Raw genomic sequence first — 21,999 nt, 5'->3', positions numbered from 1 at the left:
CCTCAAAATAGACGGTCAAAACTTAGCATCACTCTGTCTAGTGTCTGTGCCCCCCCCATTATATTCAAATTTTGCCAGTAATTTAAACGTTCGGCCTATTAGGATTCTCTGTAGAGGTTGGCATCACTCTCTTGGGTGCTTTTAGCACCCTGTGGGGATGTTTTTAGATGGCACGGTGATGGGGCAGCTGGGTGCTAGTGACGTTTGATGGGCAGAGGCAGAGCTTCTCTGTGATACTCTGGACAGTTCTACAGAGAGGAATCATCCTGCAACCAGGATGGCTTTCATATATTCTGCCAGATATTCAAAGAATCCAGCTTTGCTTCACGAGTAAATGTATAGTGTATGTTTTCGTGCCTGAACATAAGACACTGAATTTTCCAGGAATGTATATAAAAAGAGGTAAATTGTACCCTATTTTGTTCAGAACTTTACCAAGTTATTCGTTATTTCAGAAAAATTAGATCACCAATAGCAAGCACGAATGATGTTTGAGTCTCCAAAATAGCACATCTGTGCAGTTTGTATTGTGCCCTCACGTTCACGGTGACTCTGTAGGTGTGTGAATCGGAGACTCCATTGGCCTTTCGAGCAGTTGTGCAGGGTATTTATATTATTGAAATGCGTGTTATTTAATAGACGTTACTTTTCATTTAACTTTTGTATTACAAGTTGCACGATAATTTAAAAATATGTGTATAGGTAGGTTATATTACTTTATATCAGATTAGTAAATATAGTATTATAAGATGTTATAAAAATGCATTGTAACTTGAAAACCACTAGGCCAGAGGACTCTAAGTTCCCTTTTGGCTTTAAGATTCTGTTAACCTGTGAGATTATTTAGTGTAGTGCCTTCATTTTTACAGGTGAGCAAACGGAAACCCGTTAAGTCTTTCACGCGTTGCAACAAGTATCTCTTGACCGCTTCCCAGAGGTGTGAGTACATAGCCGAGGGCTTTCGACACTCTTCAAGGAGCCTTTGGCTGGGCAATCAAGATGAGATACATGCCAAGAAATTAAAAAGAGAAAACCCCATAGCTGGTTAGTCGCTCATCTGCATCTAGAGCCCAGCTTGCTTTGGAGACCAGTTCATTTTCTGGGCCTGGGCTCCAGGGGCCCGAGGCGGGGGCCTGGCATTCTGAGGCCAGAAATGTTTCTGGCTTGATCATTGAAAGGGGGTCGGTTGGGAGAAATATGCCACCAACCGAAAGAGTATGATTTTAGTTTACTCTCTGCTTTTTTCCCCCAGAGTAACAAAAGCCAGGGCATAGCTCGTGAGCTCCCCACCTGTATCCCTGCTCACTCATGCGAGGGGTAAGGCTGGACCGGGAGGACGGCAGCAGTGAGAGGAGAAAAGACAGAAAGCTGACTGCACAGTCCTCCCATCTAAGGGAATATAACGCAGGCCGCCGAGTGGACCACATATGTAATTTACATTTTATAGTAGTTACATTTTTAAAAGTAGAAAGAACATATGAAATTAGTCTGATGATGTATTTTCTTTAGCCCAGTATATCCAAAGTACTGTTATCATTTCAACATGAAAAGCCTAGCAAACAATTATGAATGAGATATTTTACACTTTTTTTCACCCTGTCTTCAAAATCTGGTGTATACGTCCCTGAAGCACCCTTCCATTTGTATGAGGCTCATTTTAAGTGCTCAGCAGTCACACGTGGCTGGCGGCTACCATACTGGGCAGGACAGCTCCAGCGAGACGGCTTTCAGCCCTTTTGCTGTCTCTACCCAGTTCACCTGTCTAGGCACTCCCGTCCGTAACGTCTCTCATTACCTGCAGTGACGCCTAATCTGGAGGATGCCCCATCCCTGGGAAACGGCAGTGAATGGCGAGTGGGGCACAGGAGTTTGCCGTCACCCACTCACTGCATAAAGTCGGAGACTCTGAAAACACAGGAGTTTCCTGCTGAGTCGCACTCGCACAGTTTCGTGCGCTGGGGTGTCCGCTCCAGAAGGGAGGACTGGGGATGTGGAAGAAGAGATCTGGATTTGCAGAAGGGGTGGAGTGGCCAGGAATTAGAGGACTCAGGATTGCAGACCTTTCCAATGGCATGTCACCAATTTACTCTTTCGAGAGTAATTCTTTCTTCCTTTTCCTTCTGTCTTCACCTTTTCCTTTAGCTCCTTTCTGGGAAGCCAGATGATTTCCCAGGACCTTGCCCGTCTGTGTCCCTTGTCTCCTCACTTGGAAGGCACGTCCTCAGAATCTTGGACCTCGTGCTTCCAGGGGAGTGCAGCTTCTGGCCAGGTCTTCTCGGCAGTGGCTCGGAAATATTTGAAATGTGTTTTCAAAATGCCCAGTAGCTATGGTCAGGGGTGTGTGTGTGTGTGTTTGGGGGTGGGGGTATGTGGAGGGTGGGTGGGAGCCGAGAATGTGGAGCCTGGCTGGGCCAAGTGCGTTCCATCCATGACCCTGTGGAATCAGAACAACTGCTGGAAGGAGATGGCAGAGTTAGCCTCATTTTCTACAAGAGGAAAGACGTTCGATGACTTGCTCCAGGCCCCAGTGGCTTTCCTCATTCCATTCTTTGTGGTTGGCTGGCAGAACGTTTTTGCTCGGCAGTAACCTCCCTGTCCCGTCGTATTCATCTCTCTTTTCCGTGGCATCTTTTGCTCCTCTGTGCCCTCTCACTGCTTCACCCCAGCTGGATTTCAGGTGAGCACCCCCTCATAAAACAGGTCGGGGGCTTCTCATCCCCCCTCTGTGGCCCTCAGACTGGTCTTCCACGTGATGGCTCAGATTTCTCCTTCAGGAGCCTCAATCTGGGGACACGTGCCATTCCGCTTACCTCCGGTCATTATTCAGCCAATCAGGGGTCCGGTTTGCCTGTCGTCTCCCGGGATCCAGACCAGGGAGCTGCTGCTCCTGCAGCTTTATCCTCTCATAGGAAGAAAAGCTGCTTCCCAAGACCAGAGGGGGCTGCCTGGCCACTAGCAGGGCCTCGCAGAGTGGCAGTGTCTCGCCAAGATGCCCCCTCTCCGGGGGGCATCTCTGTCCTTCAGCTTCATAGACCAAGGGAGTCCCAGACTGGAGTGGATCAAGCTGGGAAAGGGAATGAGAGAAACAGATTCAGGAGACGCGGTCTCAGAGACGGGTGTATAAAACACAGGACCATTCATTAATGGGTTGAAAAAATTCTTCCTAGGAGACCACGCATATTTTTATTTGCAGATTAGTATATTTTTCTCCCTGCAGAAAACTTGGCGTGAGGAGCCTGACTTTTATCAGAAGGTTGTGCTAACGGCCCTGGCATCCGGACCAGGAGAGTTGGATGACTACTGAAAAATTCAGTATTTGTGGTTGAAGAGGATGAGTGACCAAAGGGCCCCTCATGAAAAAGGTCCGTCTCCCCTTCTAGGGCTCCCCCAACCCTTGCTCCTTAGTCCCTCCCCCAGAGGCATCCCTAATGAATAACCAGTTGCTTCCACAAGCTGGGTTGTCTGAGGCCTCCACTTACCGAAAGGGGATAAACCTGCTGTGCAGGCCGGGTGACTTATGTCTCCTGCTTGGGATCCCCTCCTGGACCGTTTCCTTCTTAACATCTTAGCCCTGGGGAGGTGGGAGATACTAAGCAGTGGGAATGACAGAAGCCAGTGAGGAGGCAGGGGGGTAGGGGTTTGCTAAGCTGAAAAGGTCTGCCTTCTCCAGAAGGGAGAACATGGAGGAGGGGCGTGGGGGGAGCCAGGAGCTACCCAAGGGCCATAGAAAGGAAAGTCCTCCGTCCTTAGCAGGGATCCCTGACCCTTCCCAGGCCTAAACCGAGTGTGAAGGAAAACCACAGAGGGAGGGGTGAGGGGGTGCTCTGGCCCACTGTCTTGTAGAGGGTGGCACCCTGCCCCAGAGCAGTACCCTAAAGAGAGAGCAGCATCAAAAATATTGTGAGAGGAGTTCCCGTCGTGGCTCAGTGGTTAACGAATCCGACTAGGAACCATGAGGTTGTGGGTTCGATCCCTGGCCTCACTCTGTGGGTTAAGGATCCAGCGTGGCTGTGAGCTGTGGTGTAGGTCGCAGACACGGCTTGGATCCTGCGTTGCTGCGGCTGTGGTGTAGGCCAGCAGCTGTAGCTCTGATTGGACCCCTGTTCTGGGAGCCTCCATATGCCATGGGTGAGGCCCTAAAAAGCAAAAACAAAAACAAAAACAAAAACATTGTGAGAGGTGGCCCAGCCCCGAGCAGCTGTGCCACACAAGGTCAGTCATGTCACATGGTGTGGTCATGTAAGGTGCCTCCCAACTTCAGTTCTGTGTGACCTGGAGTCAGGACTGGAGAAGGTGTGCAGCAAAAAGGGACAATTAGTCAATTCACTATGTTGACATTTCTAGCTGCAAAATAAGGCCTTTTCCTTTAATTAGGGTTGTGACAGATAAAAGTATATTCCCAGCCAACTCCTGTTATTCACCTGGGCAGGCCTCTTGTCCCCACTTGGTCTGGCCCTGCCCATGTATGAGGCCTTGCTCGGTGTGGGCTCTTGGCAGCTTTGTAAAGGAATCAGAAGGAAAAAACACAGGGCCTGCTTCCTGCCCTTCATCCAGAAGAGAAGACTCCTTCACACACAGGGTCCGAGCCAGCACACTTTGGTGGTTCAAGAGCAGAAAAAGAGCTGATGAGGGGGTAGGGTGTCAAGAACCCCGTTCACGTGAGGAAAGAAAAGCTAATGAAGGATCCAGAAGGCAGTGCGGGTGAGGCATCAGGGATCGTTTCGTGGGGAAGTGGGGGGGTGGGGGGCGCTAAAAGATACAATGAACTTCCTCCCATGCATTTGAAGACGCGGTGGAAATTAGTGTGGGGTCGTTAGAGGCCGGGTTGCCCAAGTTCAGATTCTGGTTCAAGCACTTAGGACCTGTGTGACCTTGAGCAAGTTCCTTGAGCTCTCTGTGCCTCAGTTTCCTCATTTGAGAAAGTGAGGGTAATACGAGGCCTGGCTCCCAGGGCTGTTGTGAGAATTAAGCAGGTGAGTACCTGGCGAGCGCGGGCAGCAGTGCCTGAGGAGGGAAGAGCTTGGGTAAGTCTTTGCTGCCATACGTAAGAAGACGAGGGAGCAGATAGGGGTTGCAGCAGGTAACCAGAGTAAAAGCAGTGATGGACGATCCCCTTAATATGCTGATTAACTTCCTGTATTATTAGAGTGACCCAGTAAGGGACTTTGAAAAATCATGAGCAGAAACAACTCTAGAGTTCGAATGGATTTTTTTCTCCAACTCAGCCCCGTATGAGTCCTGCCTGTCCAGCCGTCTCCTTGATGTTTCTCCTTCGCTGTCTTTCAGGTGTCTTGTGTTTGATATTTCAGAACCCATCTCTGGATCCTGCTTCAACGAGCCCCTCCTTTTCCATTTTCAATACCAGCCTTTTCCATTTCAGTACCAGCAGTGGCAGTGCCAGCCACTCAGTCACCCAAGATAGAAACCTGGCCGTCACTCATCTCTGATGCTTCCCCTACTCTGTCTGCAGATTTAATCAGTCCCCCAAAGGTGTCCCTTCTCCTCTTCAGTACCTCTGGAGTCCATCTGCTTTTCTCCATAGCTACTGCCTCTCTTCTAGTCGACGAATCATCATCTCTCCCTTGCAGTAACTTTCTCACTGGCCTTCCTGTCTTACCTCTGCCTCCAGGCCAGAAAGCCGACAGGGCATCTCGGTGCCAAAAAGCACACTGACCCTTCGAGGAGATGCAGCCCTGGGCCAGGCCTTCATGAGCAGCCTGGGGCCAGATTTCACCCTTCCCTTGTCTACCTGGCCGCACCCTTGTGTTTCAACACCTGCTCAACCATGTGCAGTGGCCCTTCTTTCCAGGTGATTCTTCCAACAGCAGTCAGAGTGATTTTACTAAAACGTAAATTGGGTCATGCTGTGCTTTTCTCCAGTATCAGCCCATCCCCAGTCATTCATGGCTTCCCGTTACCCCCAAACTCTGAATCCAAGCTGTGGCCTGTCATCTATAGTGATTAATCTCCATGTATTAATGTGTTAATTATGTTAAGAGCCATTGATAAGATAGGAGATTTTGCTGTAAAAAACTAGCCCTGGGGTAGATCATGGAACATTAGCCCTTCAAGGGGGCAGAGAAACACCCCACCCAGTGCAGAGGCCGTAGACTGGATGGATACCCAGGGGTTGGAGCCCACCTGCAGACACATGGGGTTTGGCTCACATAACATTTGAAATGATTTTTAAACACTTGACACAATTTAAAATTGAGATTTCACCTAAGATATGGATTCTTGGCTTCTCCTCAAAGCATTAACTATGTGGAGATGAAGGGCCCTCTTCTTCCAGGGGTGACTTGGCTGGTGCTGGGCTCCCCCAAGCTGGGCCTGTGTTCCCTGGTTCTCCCCAGCTCCCCCCACTCCTCATTTTATCCTTGATTTCTTGTGTGTTTCCCACCGGTAGACATCGGCCTTGACAGCCCCTAGGCTCCCCCAACCCCTTCACATTTCAGGCGAGGAAGGGGGCACGTCCGTCTCTAGGTCTTTTCCTCGATCATGAACCATCTCATGGCTTCTGCTTTCTCTGTTGAGTCATGGCTGCCTCTTAAAGACTGAAAGGCAACACGTTAGGGAGCCACCTTGGTGAATGATTTTTCCTGCTGCGATGGCTAGTCAACACGCCCTTTGGGTATCTTGCTTCTCTCTGTGGCCACGTGAAAATTAGAACCCTTGGTCCAGAGGATTGAAAGGTTGTCCTGTGAATAGCACCTCCTCGCACGAGAGTCTAGCCCAAATAAGAAACAAAGGAGAAATGCAGAGGGTTGGAAATGTCAGGAAACTAAGACCTGGACATCTTTTGGGAAGGGCACAGTCTCTTCCCCGTGTGGTACCGAAAGGAGGGGAGCCAGCTGGGTTGCCACCTTTTCCGGGATGTGGAGATGGAGATGGAGATGCAGTGAGTGAGTGGCAAGAAAAGGCCTGGAGAGCAAACCTGGGGCTTCGGGCCCCTTCTGTCACACCCGGAGAATGGCTGTGGACAGGTCCATCACCGCCAGAAGGGCTATGTGCAATGTACGTTGCCAACAAGGGCTTTGGCCAATGGGGAGGAACAGGAAGAGGCACAGCCCCAGAGCCTTGAGCCAGATGGAAATCCTCTTCCTTGTTCTCCGGAGAAGCCAGCCGCGTCAGGCCGGAGGGGAATGAGCCCTGGCAACCCCCAGGTCCTCCTAGATGCTGCTTCCTCTCGGTACCACGGTGAGTCAGTACCATGAAGCTGAGAGAGACAAGATGCTTTAAGTCAGGAATGGCTCGAGACTCCATCCTCAGGGCAACTCTGAGCTCCGTCTTCATAAGCTACAGAAAAGCAGGCTGTTTATGAGGCGGGAAAGGCGTGAAGGACAGGGTCCCAGAGGCAGCAGCCAGGGAGGGAGTCGGTGCCACACAAATTCCTCGTGGGGCTGCGTCTTTACTGTATTATTCTCTTTTTCGTTTCACAATGGAGTCTAAAAGTGTTTAATGATACCTAATGGTGCTTTTAAAAGTCAGTATTCAAATGTATCTAAGGACTTTTGCAGGCATTAACCCTCTCTTATGGTTAAGCCAGTGGAATGAGGCTATTTTATCAGTGAGAGACATATTGGCCACTCAACATAGATGCAGAAATCAGATTCTCACTTTCAGATCTTTGAGTCATTGCTCAACAATGGAAATGAGATTTATCGTTTCATAGATTGTCATCTCCTTACAGTGACAGACTGATGAACGCAGTGATTTATACAAATGAAATGTACTCATGTAAGAATAGGTCCACATGGTTGATTTCACTTCTAGGATCCCTTGGGACTTTTATCTGTTCCCTCCCCTTAAAGAATATACCAAAACGGGTCAATAACTATCATCATCCCCCTCTACTCCCTTCCCTTGGAGAAAAGTAATTTTCAAAATTCAGACTAAAGTGACTTCCACTAATCGTGTGTCTCTATTAATTGGTTGGATCAAAAGGAATAGAATGATTTTTCTTTTAAGAATTTCCTGGGAGTTCCCATCATGGCTCAGTGGTTAACAAATCTGACTAGGAACCATGAGGTTGCTGGTTTGGTCCCTGGCCTTGCTCAGTGGGTTGAGGATCCGGCGTTGCCGTGAGCTGTGGTGTAGGCTGCAGACCAGATGCGGCTTGGGTGCTACGTTGCTGTGGCTGTCAGGTGTAGGCCGGTGGCTACGGCTCCGATTTGACCCCTAGCCTGGGAATCTTCATATGCCACGGTGCAGCCCTAAAAAGACAAAAAAATAAAAAAGAATTTTCTGCCACCAGCTTCTTGCAGTTAAAGAATGTTCGTTTGTTATGATGCCTTTTCAGTTCAGGCATTTACCTTACTCACCTGAAGTGGGACTCCATTGCTGGCCTCGTCTTTGTCCGATTTGGCCTTTTTCCTTGCCTGTGGTTCCTGTGGAAGGGGAGCTGATGACTGTGTGTTGAAAGTGCCAGGAGAGTTTGGGAGCAGGTAAGGGAGGTGGGTGTGAGCGGGGAGTTGTCAGCGGGGCAGGGCTGCTGCGATGGAGTGGTCCACAGAGCCTGAGCCGTAAGGGGGTTCCGTCATAAAAACCCGCTGCTCAAGTCTGGGACGTCGTCACCCGCAGAGAGCCGCCGGTGGAGCAGCCGGGGCACCACTGCTCGCAGCAGTGAAAGGACGAGCTGTGCCGAACACGGTGACCCACGCCGATAAAAACATGACATCCATGGCTTTTCCCCAGTGAATGGAAATTTGCTTTTCCCCATGTTCCAACACACTGGCTCCAGTTGGATGCATGTTGTGTTTTTGTTTGTAACCTTCTGCACTGATGGTTCCTGAAAACTCTCCCACGAGTCTTTGAGTTTTGATGCAGGCTCCGTGGCGTCATCGCCCTCACCTCCAGCCGCTCTTAGGACACACCCGGCTCTCGCTTTCCGAGTCTCGGCATACTCTCCAAGGCTTCCAGTAATTGATTGTGCAAAACACAAAACCAAAAGCAGATGGGACACATGTAGATAAACTGTTTTGTTTTTCATCCCTATAATTTCCTAGGTTTGATAGCACTTCAATTTTCTAACCATAAAAGCTGCTTCTGTGCCCTTTGGAACACACGCAAAATGCTGCCAGTAAGTAGACTGGGAGCCCAGCACATGTGGCTTTCCATCCTTGTTGTTATTTTCTTTCTTTCCTGCTCTGTTTTTTTTAAAAGAAGGACCTTGCTGCTGGAGAAAGAAACTCCAACCTCCCTGCTCCGCCCCCCCCCCCCCCCGCCGCCAAAACAAAAAACCAAACCAAACCAGCAAAAAACTCCTTTGAGTGTGTTTAATACAGTTCCATTTCCTTAACGGAACTACTGTGTTAACGCAGAAGACGACTTTAGGGTGACCCATGGTAGCCGAAGCTAGAACCTCACCTGCTGCTGCGCAGTATTCACCTGCCACAATCTTAGACGCCGGGTCTTATGTTGGCATCTCCTGCCCTCGGGGAGAGGGGTCCTTCTGTCCACAGAATGGGACGGACCAGCAGGTGGTAAAAGCTGCCCCTCGATGAAGAGGAGTGTGTCGGTTGGGGTGGAGGCGCGGAGGAACCCAATACAGGACATGTCCCTTTGGGCGTGTCTGTCTCTGTGTCAATTAAGTGCTGACATTATCTTTTCAGTCGGACAATGTCGCAGGCGTGGATGTATAAAGGCCTTGTTTAAAGTCCCTCGTGAACGTACGTTTTTGTTGTTGGGAGTATTTATTCAAGGGCACCTACCCCCAAATTTTAGTCTATAAAATGAATAAATTCATCCCTTCAGGCAACTTCTTTCCACGTTGGCGCCGGGCTCAGCTGTTGAGTAGGTGTTCCTGGGTAACGCATAGCTTAGGAACCGTGTTGAACGAAAACTCCTGCCCGGGAATCCTCTTCCTCGCTCAGGGGATTTGCTGACACTCATCTAATCAGACAGAGACAAGAGAGCGTCAAGAAGCTCCCAGGAGGAGCACAGACTCTGGAGCCAGACAGACCTGTGTTTGAAACCAGGCTGTCACGTCTTGGGCTGGGTGATTTGGGCCCAGTCATTTCGCCCCTCCTGATATGAAAGCCCTCTTTAGAAAAAGAACCTGGTGATAATGCCTGTCTCACGGTGATGGCTTTTAGATTCAAAGTGTTTCATCTTCCCTTCTTCTTGTCTGAAAATGACGGGGCCGGACGGAATACTCTTAAATGAGACCCCTCTGAACCCAGACAGAGAGTTCCAGACTATTTAGAAGCTTGGGGCAGGGCATTTGTCCTATTAGTCATATAGTGGGGAAGGCAGTGACTTACCTTGCTTCTCACCTCTGTTATGCAGCCGGTAGCTAGCAGGGAGATACAGAGGCTGGTTAAGGAACCACAGCAGGAGACGCCGAGACCCTCTCCCGTGTGCCCGGTCTCAGCCCCTCCTAGTGCTGAAAGAGCCACCGCCCTGAGCAGGCATGGACGGGAGGTCCCCTGCACAGCTTCTCAGACCCTTCCCTGGAGGGACCCCACGCACACAGGAGGGTGGGCCTGGGAGCCACCGCACGCATCCCCTCCTCAAATCTGCCCTGTGGGATTGTTCTTCCCACTCATAAGAGTACAGTCCTGTTAAATGCACAGAAAGGCAGATGTATCCCCAGAATCTGACAGGTATTTACAGAGCTCTGCGCTTGTAGTTTCTGTTCTGCCTGCGGAGCACGTAAGTGGAAGGGCCGAACTGTCTTCAGGAAGATCTGAAAGCCAGGAACTTATGAACAGGCTTGCCACCTGCCTCCACGAGGAGCTTCTGAAGCCAGAGATATTCTTTGTAACTGGGGTCCATCTGTTGCGCAGATTTTTAATTCAGATATTCTTCTTTCTCAAGCCAAGGCTGAGAAAGCAGCCAGTTTTGTGGAAAGATCTCTTTAATAAGAAACGAATAAAACTATCAATGCTAAATAAAATAGACCACTGTGAAACTTGGGTTAAATCCCATAGGGGAGAGTATGGGAGATTAACTGCATTATATAACAAGACTGCCTTTAATAGCTGGCACGGTTCTTTTTGTTGTTCCAAGGGAGAAGCAGCCAAAGCTGGGCCAGAGCACATGATATTATTTTAAAGCACTGCAGCCTCTGGAATTTTTCCTCCGAGAGATGGCAGGAATCAGAGTTTTACTTTGATTTATGGTTTTGCTTTAAATGTTTAACACTTTTTGCATTTTCAGAGTTACATCCTCTGCTTCCAGCAGCCTAGGGGTGTGTTTCCGTTGCTTTGGAAAGATCATTTTCAAACGGGAAGTTTTAAAATTATGCAAAAAGGAGGTTTTACCCTACAGGGCGTTTGAGTGATTTTAAATGGATGAAAGGGATGAAGCTATAAAGGCAGGGCCTGGAGCCTTTTTCTCAGCTGCTTGTGACGACCAGTTGAGAGCAGGCAGCTGGAGGGAAAAGGATTTTCAAAGGGACAGCACATTCACTCAGCAAACACTGAGCCAGACCCACCTTGGACCTCAGAGCTTACCATCAGGTATCGCTGCCAAGCAACAGCTTGAGCCACATGAAGCTGCCATTTTTTAGATCAGAAATGGTAGAATGGAGTTCCCGCTGTGGCTCAGAGGTAACGAACCTGACCAGTATCCATGAGGACTCAACATTCAATCCCTTGCCTCCCTCAGTGGGTTAAGGATCCGGCATTGCAGTGACCTGTGGTATAGGCTGCAGATGCGGCTTGGATCCCACATTGCCGTGGCTGTGGCTTAGGCCGGCAGTTGCAGCTCTGATTCGACTCCTAGCCTGGGAACTTCCATGTGCCACGGGTGCGGCCCTAAAAAGACAAAAAGAAAGAGAAAAAACCAACCAACCAAACAAACAAAAAACAAACAAATGCTAGAATGTTGGCAGTTTCCTGATGTCTCACCTTAATAATTAGGTGAAAACTATACACAGTGGTAGAGGTGGCAATGGGGCCGGCGTGCGGAGTTATGGGAAACTCCAGGCAAGGGGACCTAACAGTGATGTGGGCTCAGGAGACAGCACTGCTGAGTTTCGGTTTTTTGTTTTATTTTCTTTCTTTTTCTTTTTTTTCAAACACTTTATCGAGGTGTAATTGGCATGCAATAAACCGCACGTATCCTTACATGTCGAGTTTTGACATGTATGTACCCATGAACATGTTTATCACCCCCAAAGCTTCCTCATGTCCCTTCGTCGTTCATTCTTCCTCGAAGACGTTGATCTGCTGGCCTTTAACATTCATTTCATTTCCTAGAATTTTATACACATGGTGTTACACAGTGCTCTGTTTTGTCTGGCTTCTTTTGCTTTGTACGAGTATTTTTAGATTCATGCATTTTGAAGCGTGTATCAATATTTCATTCCTTTTCATCACAGAGACGTATTTCTTTGCACAGATATACCACAGTTCATCTGTCCACTCACCTTCGGACGGACACCAGTGTTGGCCATTGCAGACAAAGCTGCCGTGGTCTTTCTTGTACAGGCCTCTGAATGGGCATAGGCGTCCTTTTCTCCGTGGTATTCACATCCAAGTGCGGTGGCTGGATGGTGTGAGAGGAGTAGGTTTAACTTCTGAAGGGACTGACTGCCAGGCTGTTTTCCAAAGCCCCACTTGACTTTCCACCAGGGCTGCGCGAGCGTTCCAGTTTCTCCACATCCTCGCCAACACGGGTATTATCGGGCGTCTTAATTTTTACTGCATAATAGGTATGTAGTCATATCTCTTTGTCATTTTAATCTACCTTTCTCTAATGCCTAATGATTTGGGAATTTTTTTCGTGTATTCGTTTGCCATCCGTATATCTTATTAACTGAAGTATTTATTCAAGTCCTTGCCCATTTCTAAATTGAATTGTTTTCTTGTTAAGCTTAGAGACGTCTTTTTATATACTGTGTACAAGTGCTTTATAAGATGGAAGATTTGCATTTGTTTTCTTCAGGTCTGTAGTTTATCTTTTCATTCTCCTGATGATGTCTTTCAAAGAGCAGAAATTTCGCATTTTGACAAAATCCACTCATCAGTTTGTTCTTATATGGATCATGTTTTGGGTGTCGTTCCTAAGAAAACTTTACCTAAGCGAAGGTTGCACATGTTTTTCACCCATGTTTTCTTTTGGAAGTTATGTGGTTTTAGGTTTTTCATTTGGGTATGTGATCAATTTTGAGCTCACTTTTGTTTATGGTATGAGTTATGGGTTGAACTTGACACTTGTTGTTATGCGTATATGTAACCAATTGAGTCAGCATCAGTGGTTAGGAAGACTCCTTTCTCCGCTGAATTGCTTTTGTACCTTTGTTGAAAATCAGTGGTCCATAAAAGTGTACATCTATTTCTGGACTTGAGTCTGTTCCATTGGTCTCTTTGCCTGTCGTGTTACCAACAGCACATGCTTTTCATTTCTGTTGTTCTAGAATAAGTCTTGTAATCGGGTGGTGTAATTTCTCCAACTCTGTTCCTATTTAAATTTATTTTGATGCTCATATCTCCTTATAAATTTTAGAATCAGCTTGTCCATTTCCATTTAAAAATACGCTGAGAGTTTGATTGAGAGCGTTAAGGCTTTCATGAGGATGCATCCATTGGAAGAAGGTATTCAGACATCGTTTTATATCTGAAAAACTGGAATTTTGAGACCAATACAGCATTTAAAAATTTTTCCACAGCCTTGCTTCCATGTTTATTGAAAACCACCTGTGTAAAATGGTATTGAATAGTGCCAAAGGATACAAGGAAAAATAAAATGTTCTAATTTTAGTCCTTCTTTCCAATGATTCTACCCTTTTTTTCATCTCCTCCCAGAGAGAAAGCGAGTAATGACAGTTCTCTTGGGCAGCCGGTCATTCCCGGGGAAAGATTGCAGATACATGGAGGGTCTGTGCTGTCTTGAGTGAGAAGGGTCCTTTTTGCTCTGCTCTCTTCCTTCCCTCAGAGGCTGGAGCTTATTCGCCGAGTGTAGGCTGTCGTACTCTACATGCTCTTCTGCCATTGTTTGGTGCAGGGGTTGCAAATCACACACCTGTAGAAGCCGAGAGATCCTGGCCATGGGAAGGCAGCCCAGCACTGCACTGTGGGAGAGAGTGGAGAGCAGTCTGAGGATGCCTCTGTGAGCTGACAAGCAAAGCCACAAATCTGGAAGTTTGTGAAACCTCCCAATTTTCAGTGGCTGTCTCTGTAGTGTTCTGAATCACGCAGGCCAAATGAAATACATCTGTGGGCCAAATTCGGTCCATTGGCTCCCAGTGTGCAGCCCTGATGGATGGGCTCTTTTATTTGCTTTCAGGGTCAGCTCTTTCATCAGCTCCCTAAAGGATTTGTTTCAGCAATTGCTTACTGAGTGCTTTGTGATGGGCCAGGAAGTGCTTGGTGCCCAGGAAATCGATCGGGGGTGAGAAGACCCTCTCAGGTCCTAAGCTGTGGGGGCTCCTGCTCCAGTGTGGGGCTCAGGTGTGGCAGAGAAAGGCATTCCGGCACCACCTCCCGTTCTCCTCCGGTTCTGCCCCTTCCCTGTATCCTCGCTGTCACTCCTGTCAGGTTTTAAAGAAGGGTATGAGCCGCGAGGGAAATCTTGAACAAAATATTTTAAAATATGTATGGAAGTACAAAAAAATCTTGAATAACCAAAGCAATATTGAAAAGAAAAAACAGAACTGGAGGAATCAGCCTCCCTGACTTCAGACTCTACTACAAAGCTACAGTCATCAAAATGGCATGGTACAAAAACAGAAATACAGATCAATGGAACAGGGTAGACAGCCCAGAAATAACCCCAAACACCTATGGTCAGCTAATCTATGATGAAGGAGGCAAGAACATGCAGTGGAAGAAAGAGTCTCTTCAATAAATGGTGCTGAGAAAACTGGACAATTGCCTGTAAGAGAATGAAATTAGAACACTGTCTAACACCAGACACAAAAATCAACTCCGTATGGATTAAAGACCTAAATATAAGACCAGACACTATAAAACTCCTGAAGGAAAACATAGACAGAACACTCTTTGACATAAATCACAGCAACATCGTGTTTGATCCGCCTCCAAGAATAAAGATGATAAAGGCACAAATAAACCAATGAGACCTAATTAAACTCTTCACAGCAAAGGAAACCATTAAAAAAAAACCAAAAAAACGAAAAGACAGTGCATAGAATGGGAGAAAATTTTTGCAAGTGACTCAGCTGACAAAATATACAAACAACTCATGCAACTCAACAACAAAACAAACAACCCAATTGAAAAATGGGCAGAAGACCTAAATAGACATTTTAGCAAAGAAAACATACAGCGGGCCAGCAGGCACATGAGAAAATGCTCAACATCGTTAATTATTAGAGAATTGCAAATCAAAACTACAGTGAGGTACCACCTCACACCAGTCAGAATGGCCATCATTAACGAGTCAACAGATAACAAATGCTGGAGGGGATGTGGAGAAAAGGGAACCCTCCTGCACTGTTGGTGGGAATGTAAACTGCTACAACCACTATGGAAAACAGTATGGAAGTTCCTCAGAAAACTATACATAGAACTACCGTATGACCCAGCCATCCCACTCCTGGGCATATATCCAGAAAAAAGTTTCACTGAAAACGACACATGCACCTGTATGTTCATCACAGCACTATTCACAATAGGCAAGACAAGGAAACAACCTAAATGCCCATCGATGGATGAATAGATCAGGAAGATGTACATATAAACAATGGGATGCTACTTAGCCATAAAAAAGGACAAAATAATGCCATTTGCAGCAACATGGATGGAACTGGAGAGTCTCATACGTAAGAAAGAAATCATGCGATGTCACTTATATGTGGAGTCTAAAGGATGGGGCAAATGATTTATCTACAAAACAGAAAAGATCATGGACATGTCGGACAGACTCGTGTTTGCCGGGTGGGGGGGGGGGCGGGAGAGGGAGTGGGAAGGATTGAAAACTACATTTGGAGTGGACGGGCAATGCGATCCTGCTGTATGACACACGGAACTATATCTAACCACTTGTGATGGAACATGATAGAGCATAATGTGAGAAAAATAATGTGTGTGTGTGTGTATATATGTATGTATGTATGAATGACTGGGTCAATTTGCTATATAGCAGCAATCGACACAACATTGTAAATCAATCATAATAAAAGATTTAAAAAAAAAGAGGGGTGTGGTGGATTGTGCTTGGAGGAATCCTGGAAAGCTTCTCTGAGGAGGTGACACAGGAGCTGATTATTGAATGGGGGGTAGCAACTAGCCAGCAGAATATGCAGGAGAACAATATTGCTACATGTTAGTGGAACATGAGGTTTGATTGAGTGGTTGCTGATCAGAATTGGAATAAAATATAATAGGATACCATATAATAAAACTTTTTTGTTTTGTTAAACTTTTCTTTCAGTTTCACACATACGCACATGCACATGCTCCTAATCTCTGGTTTTTTTTTTTTTTTTTTTTTTTTGTCTTTTTGTTGTTGTTGTTGTTGCTGCTATTTCTTGGGCCGCTCCCGCGGCGTATGGAGGTTCCCAGGCTAGGGGTCCAATCGGAGCTGTAGCCACCGGCCTACGCCAGAGCCACAGCAACGCGGGATCCGAGCCGCGTCTGCAACCTACACCACAGCTCACGGCAACGCCGGATCGTTAACCCACTGAGCAAGGGCAGGGACCGAACCCACAACCTCATGGTTCCTAGTCGGATTTATTAACCACTGCGCCACGATGGGAACTCCTAATCTCTGTTTTTAAAAGAAATTTTCATTGAAAACCAGAAAAACACAGTCTGGAATTTTTTTTTTTTAAAGATTAAAAGAATATTCATTAATGATCTTATTTTATTTTTGAGGTCCTTTCATAAATGTGCCTCAAATTACCTTCAGCTGCTTCTTTGCAGCTGGAAGCAGGCCCTGAATACCTGCTGGGACCTGTCTGTGGCTCATGTCTTCAGAGCTCCATAACCGATTAATTATGAGAGTGAGCAAGTGACTTTAATTCCTTTCTTTTAATTTTTTTCCATTGGTAAAATAAATGAATTGGTTTAGATAGATTGTTGTAAAGCCCTAAGTTCCACAGAGGTGCTTCAGACACACTACAACCAATTTACATAAATAGCAAAATATGCCCACTGCTGAATGATTAGCACTGAAAGGTAGCTGGTACATCATAGGCCTCAATTAATATTTGCTGAATTAATGTATCTATCCTCAAGTGCCACTGCACTTTATATGAAATTATATTGGAATTAGTTGATAAAAATGACTCCTGAAGTCATGCTTCAGGCACAACATTTGAAATAATGCACATCCTAGAAAATTAAAATTTTGCCAGGAATCACAAAACTCCAGAGCCAGATGGAAACCCCTACTGGGCTTAAGCTCTTGCTGCAAGGCAGTGCTCCTGGGCTTTGCCAGGTTAGTCTCCCATTACCTGAGACCTTCTGAATGCATCCCCTGTGTGAAACGCAACTGCTTCATACATTTTCAAACTAAACTCTTCAGAGTTATTTCTTGGGAGCTGTAATGTACCAGATACGGGCTAGGTCCTGGCCGTGAACAAAACAGACAGTTTCCGCCTCCCTCGAGCTCGTAGTTCACCGTGGTAGATACCAGATGCTTCTACGCTGAGTTCCTGTGCGCTTACAGGTTTCTTTGGGCAGACCTTGCATTCAGGATTCGGCTGCTTCTCTGGCCATATAACATGCAATCAGCTCATTGATTTGGAAGAGGTCTGTCCGACTCCTGCGGATTCTGAGAGACTGTCGGCTCCCTTGTTCCCGATACCAAAGTTACGTCACGAGTTTGGAACTCACATTTTGCTCAGGTTTTCTTTTCCTCCCTCCCTCCTTTCTTTCCTTCCTTATTTCCTCCCTCCCTTCCTTCCTTCCTCCTTTTCCTCCTTCCTTGAGTCACACTGCATTTCCAGTCGGTTAAGACATCTTAACCTTTTCTTCTAACCTGCCCTTGAGGCAAGTTGCAAACAGTTTCTATCTTTCTGATTGATTTTTTAAGTTTGGTAGGAGATCCGATTTGTCCCCAAACAAATTAAATCTTATTAGCATCGTTGGATCAGTCTCCCAATTATTTTGACTCTTGATTGCGTCAGTCACCCCCGTCACTGTCCCTTCCAGATGCGGGAAGGTGGCAAATTGAAAAGCCTGCCTTCTCTCTCTCCCTCACTTGCTGATAAGAGGACTGAGAGTTTCATGTTTAAGATTATTGTGTCATAACTTTGAAAGATTTTGCTTGGCAAACGCACGTGACCTTCATCCTTTTTTATTTCTTTGGTCTGATTGCCAAGCCACTCAACCCAGCTGAATTCGCATCAAAAAATAAAAAGTACTTTTGATGCCTAAAGTCTGCTTCAGTGAGCACTCCGTAATGATGATCGTAATTTTCTTCTCATCAGGTTTAGGGCTGATAAGAAAACTTGAATCTTTCAGAGTTGTTATTTTATCATTTTCACATGCAGTTGAAGCTTCTTTAACTCTTGACCCTCTACTGCCCAGGGATCAGCAGCAAAGATCGTATCCAGGGAGCACAAGGCCAGCTTGTTTTCTTCAGTTTGAGGGTCGGTTTAAATATTTATGAATTTGATTGCGAGGATGAAAATAAATTTACAAATACTTCGAAATCATTTTGAAAATTTGGGAGAACAGTCATCTTTGGGAAATAACGCAATTCAGGAATTCATTTTTTCTAGTTGGGGAAAAAAAGTCAACCCTTTCTATCTTTATAATGCACCTTCCACATGAAGGAAACTTTAATGTCGTTTGCAGGCGGACCATGAAAAAACCATGTTGTCATTACAGTTGCGAATTTATATTAGTCGTCTGTGCACGCTGAGTAACTGACAAGGCGCTTTGGAAAGTCGTCTCTCAACAACAACACGGTTTTTAAGTTCGAAAGGTAGTTTTTTAAGTACATGTTTCAATAAACCAAGTAATTTTTGCCATCTGCCAATGAATTTCTGACTTAAAAACAGGGTCACATTGTGCCTTTCATGGACTAGAGGCACGGTTGCCTTTTGGGGCCTTTTTCCGCCATAAAAAAATAGTCTATGCCTGGGTTGTTATAAAGATGAATATATTAATATTTTATATTCAAGTATTTTCGTTGACCTAAAATTCCTTTTTTTCTTCTGATTTTAACAGAAATTAAAACACTTTTATGGGCCCGCAAGAGTACCACGGAGTCTCGGTACTATCCCCACTCTACATAATGGATAAATCGACTCCGATTAGAAGTTACATTTTATGGATAAGTCGACTCTGATGAGAAGTTACATTTCCTCTTACATTTATTATACTTTTGCATTTAATGTACATTTTTTTTTGGTCTTTTTGCCTTTTCTAGGACCGATCCCGCGGCATATGGAGGTTCCCAGGCTAGGGGTCGAATCGGAGCTGTAGCCGCCAGCCTACACCACAGCCACAGCAACGCGAGATCCAAGCCGCGTCTGCAACCCACACCACAGCTCACAGCAACGCCGGATCCTTAACCCACTGAGCAAGGTCAGGGACCGAACCCGAAACCTCATGGTTCCTAGTCAGATTCCTTAACCACTGCGCCACGACGGGAACTCCTAATATGCATACCTTTAAATGGGAAGAATCAGCTCAATTTCTGTAGTACACCTCTATTAAACTCAATTAGCAACTGGGTATTTGGTAGGAATGACCTGTATAAGCAAGATATAAACAACGTAAAACAGAAATATAGGTCCAGGGGAGGAGGGAGGGTGAGGGATGGCGTGGGAGTTTGGGGTTAGTAGATGCAAACAAACTATTACATTTAGAGTGGATAAGCAATGAGGTCCTGCTGTGCTGCACAGGGAACCATGGCCAGTCTCTTGGGACAGACCATGATGGAAATAATATTTTAAAAAAGGATATATTAGAAAAAAGATAATATGGAGTTCCCACGTGGCTCAGCAGGTTAAGAACTTGACGACTATCCATGAGGATGTGGGCTCCATCCCTGGCCTCGCTCAGTGGGTTAAGGGATCTGGTGTTGCTGTGAGCCTGCAGTATAGGTCACAGATACAGCTTAGATCTGGCATTGCTGTGGCTGTGGCACAGGCTGGCAGCTGTAGCTCTGATTCATCCTCTAGCCTGGGAACTTCTATATGCCGCAGGTGCACCCCCCGCCTCCAAAAAAAAAAAAAAAAAAAAGAATGTGTGTGTGTATACATATGTTAAAAAAGAAAAGAAATGAAAAACAATTGTAGGAAAATGAAAAAAAAAAAAAGAAAATGTATGTCCTTTACGAAACTGATTCAAAGCAGCTGACTGGCCTGAAACTATCAGCATTTACCTATTTTGTAATTTCAAACAGTGTACAATGATCATGAAATATCACATTTTCTCCTCCTTTAATCTCCTTCCCTTTCTTAGTGCAATGTCAAAATCTCCCTTTTTTGCCACCTGGTGGTTTTAAGGCTTGATACTAGAAGGTCAAGTGTTACTTCTAGTTCATTCATATTCTAATAATGACTCTACTGTGTATATAAAAATGATGCATGTGCATTATAAAAAAATCCAAAGAATGCAGAAAAATACAGGGAAAAAGATGAAAAATCCTATCACTCAGAAATAAGACTCATTAAGTGAACATCCTTTTGGACATCTGGATATCTCCCTAAGCATGTTTATCGATGGGAAGATGGATGGATGGCCGATAGAAAGAAAAATGCTTCCGTAAAAATGGAATCGTATGATACGTGCTAGTTTTAAAATTTTAAAACAAATACATTTAATTTTATTTGAATGTAACTGGAGAGAACGAAATTAAAAATTAACTTATTACTGAAATTTAAATAAACATCTTTTTCACAGGAAAGTATGTTTTTTGTTTTTCTTTCTGAAGTTAATAAAAAGGGTGATGCACTTGAAGTGTGTGGTTCTGGATTTCTTTTTTTTTTCCCCCGAGTGTATTTGTTGGTAGACGTCATTGGTGTTCCTCCCACTTTTCTCCTGGGATGCAGGAGAATTGTATTTCCTTTACTCCCTTCAAGTTGGGTGTGACCTTGCGATGTGCTTTAGCTGCAAAGTGTGAGCAGACGTGACTAGCAGACGTATTTCATGGCCAGATTTCCAGTCTCTCACCCTTCCTTTCCCTGCCTTGTGAGTGTGGATGCTTACGTGTGATGTGCAGGCGGAGGAGCAGAACATCACCAATGCATGGAACGAAGGCTGCACAGCTCTCAGGGGCACCGCCCTGAAGAGTCACGTGGGCCCGCGGTGGCGGGAGTGTGAGTGAGACGTGAACTCTCCGTCGGTTAAGTCCTGAGATTTGGGGCTTGTATCCTTCCGCAAAATAACAGCCTGTCCTGACCGCTGCCCTCTCCGTTTCAGGCAGTACAGATTTCTTCTTCCCTGCATTGATAAATAGGCACCCTCACTGCCTTTCTTTTAGATTTTGTTCAGTGCCCTTGTTATTTTCACACAGTCAAGGTGATGCTGTTTACATCCCAGTCTATGATCCAGCCTTGATTTTGATTGGTTATATTATTGTTTTCATATAATCAAGATATGTAACATTATGTTCTGTGCGGTTGTTTAAAATTAGTTTTGTATTTAAATAAATTCAGTGTTCGGGATTGATATTTTTGCCGTAGCTTTTCAATTTCTAATATCAAGAAGCCGGTTAAGGGGCTTGGAACGACGGCCTGGTAGGGGGAGGTTCCACCACGGAAAGGAGGGATCTGGTATCATTTGCATTGCTTAGAATTTTCCGGCATGCTGATGTGAAAAGCAGACTGATTTCTAGTGTGTTTGGGGGTTTTGTTTGTTTGTTTTGGTTTTGGCCAGGCCTGCAGCATGTAGAAGTTTCCAGGCCAGGGATCGAACCCACACCACAGCAATGACCTAAGCCGCTGCACCACAAGAGAACTCCAGATTTTAAGTGGTTTTATTGGCTGCTTTTAAGTTCTCTCCAATGTATTCTTTATTGCTTGCATCTGAAGCAAGCAGTTTCCACCTTCCCACCCTTGATATGCTACTGCTGGTATATTTATTTTATTCATTGCACTGACTAGATTAAGACTTTTAAAGGAGGGCTCAG

General features: G+C 45.7%; 2 protein-coding genes and 1 long non-coding RNA gene across 22 annotated transcripts in view; 1 reads left to right on the top strand and 2 right to left on the bottom strand.

Moving 5' to 3' along the window:
- CRADD (CARD and death domain containing adaptor protein) overlaps positions 1–21,999 on the top strand; it is a 182,025-nt gene that overhangs the window by 135,732 nt on the left and 24,294 nt on the right. For 3 of the 20 annotated variants that reach the window (XR_014804372.1, XR_014804371.1, XM_084957589.1), the window contains exon 3: positions 3,218–3,362. The exons of the other annotated variants lie outside the window; for them this stretch is intronic. Coding sequence is in view for 1 of the 3 variants with exons in the window: in XM_084957589.1 (XP_084813715.1) it covers positions 3,332–3,362 (31 nt within the window). In the remaining 2 variants the exon portion in view is untranslated. The remainder of the gene's footprint in view (positions 1–3,217; positions 3,363–21,999) is intronic. 20 annotated transcript variants of the gene reach the window in all.
- Positions 1,486–15,073, bottom strand: LOC146403565 (uncharacterized). The gene is made up of 2 exons (XM_084957597.1): positions 9,367–15,073; positions 1,486–3,064 (listed from the first exon to the last, which is right to left on the bottom strand). The coding sequence occupies exons 1-2, from the start codon at positions 9,553–9,555 to the stop codon at positions 2,807–2,809; spliced, it is 447 nt and encodes a 148-aa protein (XP_084813723.1). The 5' UTR covers positions 9,556–15,073; the 3' UTR covers positions 1,486–2,806.
- On the bottom strand, positions 16,466–20,189 carry LOC146403564 (uncharacterized). The gene is made up of 2 exons (XR_014804400.1): positions 20,057–20,189; positions 16,466–19,286 (listed from the first exon to the last, which is right to left on the bottom strand). It is a non-coding gene; the product is annotated as an uncharacterized LOC146403564 (long non-coding RNA).

The sequence above is a fragment of the Sus scrofa genome, chromosome 5 (genome assembly GCF_054392235.1).
Source record: "Sus scrofa isolate SSC_HxYL_T2T_F1_AM1 chromosome 5, Sscrofa_HxYL_maternal_Yorkshire_Landrace_v2.0, whole genome shotgun sequence".
Taxonomy (NCBI): Eukaryota; Metazoa; Chordata; class Mammalia; order Artiodactyla; family Suidae; genus Sus; species Sus scrofa.
Note: the sequence above shows the minus strand (reverse complement) of the source record. Positions and strands in the feature narration are given on the sequence as shown.